We start from the raw sequence: 9,658 nt of genomic DNA on the forward strand, positions 1-9,658 counted from the left end.
AATTTGAGACATCCTTTTATGTACTGAGATAGTATGTTCTTTCTATTTAGTATATAATTAATATTTTCCTATGTGATAGTGTGTCCTGCCTTTGTGCATATGTGGCGCATCAAAAGCCAGAACCTGCACTTGTGAAGGTAGATCACAATCTGATACATTAAATCATTTTTTATAGGTATGTGCCGACATAATTATCCTATGCTGGAGAATGCCAGTGTCGTTTCCTTGATCGTAGATCGAATGAAAGCCAAATAAATCTTCTAGCAACTAGCATTTAGCCGAATCATCCAGCAGTAATTTAAGGTTTGGACTTTACTTTATACATTATTGAGAGAAATGTTTAACTTATGCATGTTTCTTACAAAATGTACTTAATTCAAAATCACATATGCTACCTTTTCATGTATCGAGATAATTACGACTTCATTGGCGCAATATGATTTTCTGAAATTCTTCTTGCCCATTTGTTCCCAGGTCATTTTTACCCTTTCCCTTATATTACGTTTCACATTTGGACTTGTGTAGTTTTTCTCCCCCTCTTAGACCAATGTTGATTGTACATTTTGAGCAATTTCTTATGTCATCTGTTCTGATTGCAATAAACCCTCCTCTACACGCTAATATGATTTTTTTCGCATTCCATCTTTACAGGTTGAAGTTTTGTTTTATTTTGCAGGTGAAATAGCAATGAGGTTGAGCTTTTTAGGGAGCAAGCCTTGACAAGGTGCTTGCATATTTTGGAAATTTAAGTAAACACGAATGTTCTGTTTTATCTTCTGCATCTCCCTTCAAATTTATCGTTATTATTTTAAGATATTTTTTCTTATTTTAATTAAGGCTATTCATCATTCCATTAGCGACCAGAATTATATTTACTATATAAGTCTATATGATTGCAATTTTCATGTAGTGTGCTCATTTTACGGTTTTAGTTGCATAAGGTATACCAGCTTTAGGAACTTGTTCCTCTTAATATATTTCCTTTCTTTCCTTCAATTAGAGAATCGGGATTATGGTTCTTTGCCATTTGAACAGGTTTTAGCATGTCATCCCTCGGAAAATCGCTAAAAGTACCTATTCCATTTATCAGGTCTTAATGTAAGCATTATCCATAGTGGTTACTTACACTTATCAAGTGAAAATGTAATATTATCCATGGTTGTCTCCACACAAGTTACTATTACCTCTGAACTGACTGGTAGGATGTGCGGATCCTGAACCACCGACAGGTGCCAGCCATGCATCCTTTCAGTATGTACTCCATTCGATAAGATTGGATCACAATATATATTCTGACAAGGAATGACTCTCTCTATATCATGGAAGGGATTATAGTTTTTAATCATGGTGTACGTTGGATCTTGCTGCAATATAACACAATAGGCCACCAAGCTTCTAATGTATAGATGCAACCGTCTTGTTTCCTAAGAATGGTATGTCTTTCTTTGTTTGTGCAAATCTTGAGAAACTTCTTCCCACTTTGTAATTTCTAAGCGGCCATTCAAGTTAGAGAACAACCTTATCAGTTTTTTACAATATTATTTATAGAATTATTCACAAATACTGAAATACTGCTCCCCTATTCATGTTTAACTTTGGCTCATGTTGAGGTTTGTGGTCCACCACATTATTTCGTTACAAACTAATTAATTAAAGTTCCTTTGTTTGGTAACTAACTAATATACATGTAAATTTAATATTTAGTTCTAATGTTTCATGCGTGTATATTTATATAATTCTTACATTATATCTGAAAAATAGGGGGTGCCGCAACCCGCGACACCATACTAGGCATCCCTATGTGTGGTGCTGTCCAAAGAGGCCTGATGGCCTTCCACACTTCCTCTACATTGGCGGTTCCTCCCTCTGCCCCCTTTCGTGATATGCGAGCAGCCACAATGTATGCCAAATTAGGTTACCAAATGGAAAAAATTAGCTTTTCGCAGCGGTTCCCTCCACTGTGAGCTGCCAAAGCCAAAAAAAAAAGAAGGAATTGGTGCAGCTACTTGCTCCGACACCAAATCTCTCCATTGAATTAAACAAGCATTATGTGCATGAAAGGTAGTAACAGGTTAGGAGAGAAGTCTAGGAATGCATGTGCTTCTAGATTAATCTCTGATTTTTTATTCTCTCATGGGTCCTGCTCCTGGAAAATTTAGCATTGAGACACATTGTAGGAAAAATACACATATAGCACCATTGATGTATATACATACGTGGCAAATTTGTCATTGCACACATTTGGCACATTTGATGCCCTGCATGCACCAGCCATATTTGCACTTTTTCAGGAGATTGAAGTACTTTAGCATGGAGTAAAGATAAATTAAGCAAAAAAATCAATTGCTAGACTATCGTATTTGTCACAGTACCTGCTCTGAATATTTTAGTCCTTGAATCCTGATCTATTCCAAACCATCTTTATTAGTGTAATTTTCTATTTCTTTTTTAAGTGTACCTCATTGCTGGTTGATTATTCCAAACCAGATTTGTTCTTTTGGAACTTATGTAACTACCTTATTGTTCTAGAAATAAGTTACCTGTAAAGATTCATACTTTTGCCTGTATGGTCTGGTTGTATTTATTTAGTACCCAGCAATTTGTATTGATTATTTGAACCCATTCAAATCACTAATCTATTTTGCCACTTAAGAAAATAGGTTATGCAGAGAGAAGAGGCCTTGAGGTAACACATCTTGTTGTAGTAGTTTCCACACACACTCGTCTTCCATTTTCTATCTGATCAAATGACTGATCAACTGTTTGTCCATTTTTATAGATACCGCAAATTAAGAAGAAAGGATTATTAAATATCTGCTGCCCCCAGGGTATGTTAGTTTCTGCTTCATTTTCAGCACCCTAGATTTTTTTGAGGAAGATCAGAAATTCATATGATGGTTATATATTAACATTATAATCTTGCTTTTTTTTACGGTACACCTAATGTTCAAGATATAAGCCCGATTCAATTGGAATGATTCAAATAAATAACAAAAGTAGTTTCATTTTGCCAGTCCTGTAGTTTTATTTTACAATTTGTTGGTTAAAAATGGAGATAGCTACTACTCAATTTAACTTGTTCCCAGGATAAGAAATAGTTTCGGGCTGAGAATGTCAATTTACAGACTATACTTTAACATCATTATATACCAGGCATATTTCTTTTTCTTAGAGATAATATTTTGTTGGTGGTTTCCATGGAAGAATAGAATGCCTACTTGTTTTGACAATTCTATAGTTCCTAGCAGAAATTATCTAAATCACTCGCTAGGAATAAGATGTAATTGTTTGTTGACTCAAAATTTTCATACGGCATATGCAGGGAAATGAAGGAAATGTTACCGGCTATGTCACTATTTGATATATCTTCATGCTACATAAATATTGGATAATCTCTTAAAGTTAATGAAGTATGATCATCTAATATGTGAGCCATCAAAATCTACGAGGCATTGTAATAAACACAAACCAAAGAAGGTGCAAGTTCAAAATAAATCAGAAGTCTGCACATATGAAGCAGTAGCTCATAATTATTCTCCTAAAGGTGAGTTCATATACATATCCAATATAAATTGTGCTCCCTCTAGCTAAGTTCTGTAAATACTTCCCAAAGCATTTGTTTTCTCCGATTAATCACCATCACTGAAATTGAGAGCAGAGTTTTGTCAACTTTCCAAGCATTTGCTATTGCTTTCTCCTTTTCAGTTCTACAAGGAAGCATTTGCATTGTGATAGAATAGTTAGGATAAGGAATATCAAGGTTTTGTCTGTAAACAATATTTTTGGTATTTAGTTAGTTCTGTGATATGCAGATATATAGTTGTCAACATGCATATTTGACTGTTGGATAAGTAGTTGAAGCATTTCAATATTCACAGATTTGATATCTCCATCATTTCAATAGCGTGGTTCTTATCAAAATTAGAAACCCCTCCAGGCTGTGTTGTATTGCCATGCCATCTACAGTGGTATAGCGATCTACTCACTTGTGATTATGTGTATGTCTGTGATCAAACCTATTACATTTACTATTCCTTGGTATATTATTTTCGATGGTACTAGGCTACTAGCTTGCAAATTCTACTGTTTAATCTCATCCAAAGTTGTGCTTTCCAGCAACTTCAAGATGAACAAGAGCTATCCTATTGGTTTTCTGCATATGAAATATTTACGAACTGTCCCCAACAAATTGTACCTTTATGATCGCACGAAACAATCTTGTTGTGGGAAAAAATCTCAATGTAGAAATAATAACTGCTCTATTGCCTTTTGTGCATCTACATCGAGCTACTACATTGTAATTCCCAAGGTTCCTCAAATATTTGTAATATATAATTATTTCAGATTGTTTCGTTATCGTTGCTGATCATTATATGAAAGTTAATATAAACTTAACTTTATGTTCCATGGCTTCCCCTATTACCACTATTCTTAACACTTTATCATAAAACATACGGGCGCAGCAACGCGCGCCATCGTGATCTAGTAAGTCTTATTATAAGTAGTTTTCTCTGAGACATTACTATCCACCTCCTGAAAACATTTTAACAAACATAAGGTGAGCAAGTATACATATCAATGAACCTGATGTTTTACCAAGCGATGAGCCTGTTACCTTTGCATCCGTCCCCATTGTCTCCATAAACAAAAACAAGATTAGCGTTGATTGTGCAAGACGCGCGTGCGGCCCGTCCGCCTTCCTTTTCTCTCGCACTTGTATGGGCCAGCTGAAGGCTCACGCACTTCTTTATCCCGTGGGCTGCTACTACTACTGTTCCTAGGTAAATACTTCGCCTGAACAACTTCAGAAGCGCCTCGGTCGCTCCCCGCGGGCGACCTAGGCGCTAACCGTAGCCGTCGGGAGCAGCTCCGCCTCCACCCTCCTCCCCCGCTGCCGCCGGCAAGCGTCGCCGGGCAAAGCCCACGCGGCGTGGATCTCCCTTCCCACCTCCAGAGGCGGGCTGCGCGGGGCAGCTTCGTCGACCGGAGGCGCGGGCCGCCGCCTGGCTTTGGCGCAGGACGGCGTGGAGCTCCCGCTGCTGCGTCATGGACGACCGCGCTCAAGCGAGCGCTGGTGCGGTTAAGGCCGGCGGCACTCAAGCGAGCGTCGTGGTGTACCGGTCACGCTCAAGCGAGCGGGTGGCCTCAGATCGGGCGCCGGGGGAGCGGCCTGGGGATGCGGCGGATGCGGCCGGCGGTTGTTGAGCGTGGCTCTGGTTCTGCGCATAGACGCGCAAGCGCGCTGGCGGCCAGGGGTCCTTGGCGTGGTGGAGGCGTCGGGGTCACTGCGGGCAGGGCCGATCTGGGCCTCTGCGGGCCCATTGTGCGGTTCCTCGACGGCGCGGCGGCTTGGGACCGGATCTTTGACGGCTCCCATCCCGATCTGGTGCTCCGGCAGTTGTTGGATGCAGAGTGAGGTGCTGCTTTTGGCTGCTGCGTCGGGTGTGGGCGTCTGGTGGTCGGCGGCAAGGTCCCATGCTCTTTTGGCTACTCCTTCTACCAGAGCTTCAAGTTGGCTCGATGGCGGAGATGGCATGCCAGGCGAAAGCTTTGCACCTATCCTGAGTAGGTGCCGATGACGACGGTGCCCACAGCCCAAGGGAGCCGTACTCCTTGAATGCGTCTTGGTGAGCTACATCTCCTGCCGTCGCGGGTGTCTGGTGTTCTCCTGGTGAAAACCTGAGCTTCTCGTGAGCGGGCGATGGCGACATCTATGCCGCTACCTTCTTGAAGGCTCCGCCTTTGGAGGCCTCGACACTTGTGGTGTGGTAGGTTTGCATCAACTAGGCATGGTTGCCTTGCGTCCGAAGATGGTGGACGCCGGGGCAGCGGCTCCGGACGGTGGATGCTGCATCAAGGCGGCGGCCTCAAACGGCCTTGCAACTACAGGCACATGATGTGTGGTCGTGGTCTAGCAAGGCAAGGGTGGCGTGCTCGTGCTACGTGGGTAGCGAGTCCATCGGCCCGGTCGGCGCGATCGAATGGTCGGCCTGGCTGGCACGTCGGGGCAGCGGTCCCCGGATCTTTTGGCGCGATGTTCGTGGTCTGCGGATGGTAGTCTAGTGTAGTCTGGGCTACGAGGTGTCTAGTCCGTGCAGCGTTGCGGCTCGTAACCGAGCAGGGGAAGCCGGAGTGGCGCCTCCGGGCACGGATGTGTTTGTTTTGTACAATGGTGGCTTTGTGGGCGACCAGGCTCTGTTGTCTGTGCGGTTTTCTGATCCTATTTTTCTCAAAAAATTGGGTCGTTTTGTACGGTTTTTGGGGCCGATTTTCCTCATAAACGGGATCAACTGGTCGTCTTGACCTTCTTCTCTATTGCGTAACAGTTCTTCCATTGTTATTCAAAAAAAAAACTATTCCTAGGTAAATGATTACCTGGATGTCAAGTGGGATCCCACCTAGATCCCACATCCTAGCTAGCTGCTAATTTATTTACCCTCTTTTTTATTTGGAAGATGCACATAAAAAGGTTGTAGTTTTATAGGCTCGGGAATAGAGTGGCAATTCAAGGCGATTGAATCGGTGTTGAGTCGCTGGTTGCAACTTCATTCTTTATACATTTTATTTTATAATTTGATAATTGGAAATCTTGGTCGTTATAGTTGTAATTGTAGTTGTACATGAGAATTTGTGTCTAATTACAAGTGAGTTCTAACTGAGTTTTTTTTGTTGTTCCAAATGAGGTTCTAACCGAGACTTTTTCGGTTACAAATGGGATTCCAACTGAGACTTATGTTGCAACTGGGATCACAGTTTAATTCAAGCTTTTCTCCATTGCAAGTGGGGTTGAAACTGAGACTTTCGCCAGTTATGAGTGGGATTGCAACTAAGACTTTCTCCAATTACGAGTATGGTTGCAACTGAGACTTCCCAGTTGCAAGTGGGGTTGTAACTAAAATTTTGTCCAGTTACAAGTGAGGTTACAACCGAGAAAAAAATAGTATCAACATCTCATTAATCGGATTGGTATAGGGGATAATTATTTCTAGGTCAGTGTAGTGGTATATATATACACATTTTCTGACTTTCTGAGTTAAAAATATTTTTTTATAAAAATCAGCGGTTAATGGGCTTAGAAACAAAACATGGCCTCGTTCAACCCAAACCCAACTTCTGTACCTATGTAGTGGTGAGGTGGAAGGAATTTGTCCATCTTTAATTAGTGCATAACATGACACTCATCATCAATTGATTCTCCATTACAATCTTCCTCTCATATGATATCTTCCTAGCTAGGAAGCCAGTTCTTCCAGCAGGTAGCATATATTCTCGCCGGCCCACCTCTCATCGCTGCATGCCCGTGCTCTTCGATCTCCTACCTTTCTTTTCTTCCCCGAAGGCATCGCATCTGCTTCCTTCCCTCCAATACCTACCACGCACCACCACTGGCGACTGGAGCAGAGAGCACGCGCCTACAGCAGCTTAGCCAGACCATGTCGTCCTGGACGCTGCACTCGCACAGAGGCCGCTCGAGCTGGAAGCACAGCTGGACGGCGCGGGCGCTGTCGTCCGCCTCGCTCCCGCCGGCGCGCCTGCTGGCCTTCTTCGCCATCGTCGTCTCCTTCCTCGCCGCCTCCTCCTACGTCGACTACCGGGCCGTCGAGCGCCGCGCCGAGATCGGCGCCCGCGTCTTCGCCGCCCCGCTCGCCGCCATGGCCGTCTTCCTCCTCTTCGCCGCGATCGGGCACTGGCGCCGCCGCACACGCTGGACGCTCCGACGACACGCGCCGGCGGCCACCGCAGTGCCGGCCTCGTCGTCGCACGCGTCCTCGGGGGCGTCGCCGTGGGGCGTGGCGGCCATGGTAGCGGTGCTGCTGGTGATGGTGTCGTTCCAGCCATCGGTGCACGCCATGTGGTTCCGGCCGCTCTGGGGTTCAGACTACGACTCCTAGACCAGTTCGTGTGTAAAACTGTCGGTGTGTCAGTGTGTGTATACATCATCCTTCTTACAAATAACTTACGTGCTTGAGATGTGTATCTTGAAGGGTTGCTTTGTATTTGCATGCGTCCGATCATCGTGTAATCCCACTGTATAAATTAGATCTTATATGCGTATATCTATGTCATATAAATCTTCTTTACTATTAAATTGCTAAGTGACCGTGGTACGTTTGCTAAACGACCGTGCTATTTTTTTGGCTATCACTTATTTTGTTCCGTCACCATGTGGGAATCCGCTCCAGAAATGATCAATCCGATCTATCTTCTCACGATTACTATACAAAGCGCTGCAATCCTAAACGTTCACATCATCCAGCGTATGTCCTTCATCCGCTCCGGTCGTAGAGCAGATATTTTGATACCGGATCCATCACGAAATCCATCAGCAACCCACGATATTTCAATCTAAATTGGGATTCGTTGTCCGCTCCAGCGCATCGCGGCCTATCCCGTGGAAGGTTGGAGGAGGAGCACGAGAAGGGAGTGAATTGGAGGAAGCCTGGGGAGGATAGCTACCACGCCTGGGTCGTGATCCAGTGCATGGTGGCCGTTGCGGCCGTACTATTAAATTGTTAAGCGACCATGGTACGTTTGCTAAGCGACCATGGTATGTTTTGGCTATCGCTTATTTTGCTCCGTCACCATGTGGGAATCCGCTCGATAAATGATCGATCCGATCTATCTTTGCACGATTACTATACAAAGCGCTCCAATCCTAAACGTTCACATCATCCATCGTATGTCCTTCATCCGCTCCTGCCGGAGAGCAGGTATTTTGATACCCAATCCATCACGAAATCCATCAGCGGCCCACGATCGCTTCAATCTAAATTGGGATCCGTTGTCCGCTCCAGCGCATCGGCCTGTCCCGTGGAAGGTTGGAGGAGGAGCACGAGGAGGGAGTGAATCGGAGGAAGCCTGGGGAGAATAGCTACCACGCCTAGGTCGTGATCCAGCGCATGGTGGCCGTTGCGACCTGGGTATCACGCGTCAGCTTGGCAGGTCGAAGGTAGGAGGAGGAGCACATTTTGGCTAGGGTGGCGCTACGCCGTCAAGCTCCAAACGACGCGCTAGAGGAGGGGTTGTGGCCAGTCGAGAGGAAGAGGCAGCGGTCTCTGTGGATAAAGGAGGAGATGTGTTTGTGCATAGCAGCAGCTCGGAAGGTAGAAACATGGGGAGGTGTTATTTTTTCACGTCAACATACATAGAGTTCAGGACACAGGGAGACAAACAAGAGACAGATGATAGATGAAAAAAAGTACTTTAGAATACAAAATATTAGTAGTGTAAAAGAGAAGATCAAATATTAGTATAAAAAATAAAAATGCTGAAATTTTTATGACCATTGTATCCATTATATGAAATGTTTTTGCTATGAAATAGAGCAAACCAAAGTGGGGAAGATTGAAAGTGCATCGAGCCCCATGTGTGGTTTTGGTAATTGATGATAATCCCTATGGACTAATGTGTGCATTGAGTTATATTTGTAGAAGTGGTCCATAGACAATGCTTGAACCATATGTTGGCTTCAAGGTTGCAATAAGAAGAAATTGATGAAGAAAATCAAGTGTCAAATATGTCTTGAAGATGAAGATGAAGTGAGCCCTCAAAGTTAACTTCAAGACATCAACATGATGAAGAATGATGAAATGAGGCGCAAGTTCAAGATGAGCCAACTCGAAGAGATCATATGCTTGAAGCTTGTCATCCATATGGT

General features: G+C 43.8%; 1 protein-coding gene and 1 long non-coding RNA gene across 2 annotated transcripts; both read left to right on the plus strand.

Annotated features, from left to right (window-relative positions):
• The first annotated feature begins 682 nt into the window (after nucleotides 1–682).
• LOC127348005 (uncharacterized) lies at nucleotides 683–4,308 on the plus strand. The gene is made up of 3 exons (XR_007879662.1): nucleotides 683–2,686; nucleotides 2,780–2,828; nucleotides 3,323–4,308. It is a non-coding gene; the product is annotated as an uncharacterized lncRNA (long non-coding RNA).
• Nucleotides 4,309–7,247: 2,939 nt separating this feature from the next.
• On the plus strand, nucleotides 7,248–8,055 carry LOC127348006 (uncharacterized). The gene has a single exon (XM_051374125.2). It carries the CDS (start codon nucleotides 7,434–7,436, stop codon nucleotides 7,890–7,892), a length of 459 nt encoding a protein of 152 aa, XP_051230085.1. The 5' UTR covers nucleotides 7,248–7,433; the 3' UTR covers nucleotides 7,893–8,055.
• The last annotated feature ends 1,603 nt before the right edge of the window (nucleotides 8,056–9,658 follow it).

This window comes from Lolium perenne, chromosome 4 (assembly GCF_019359855.2).
Source record: "Lolium perenne isolate Kyuss_39 chromosome 4, Kyuss_2.0, whole genome shotgun sequence".
NCBI lineage: Eukaryota > Viridiplantae > Streptophyta > Magnoliopsida > Poales > Poaceae > Lolium > Lolium perenne.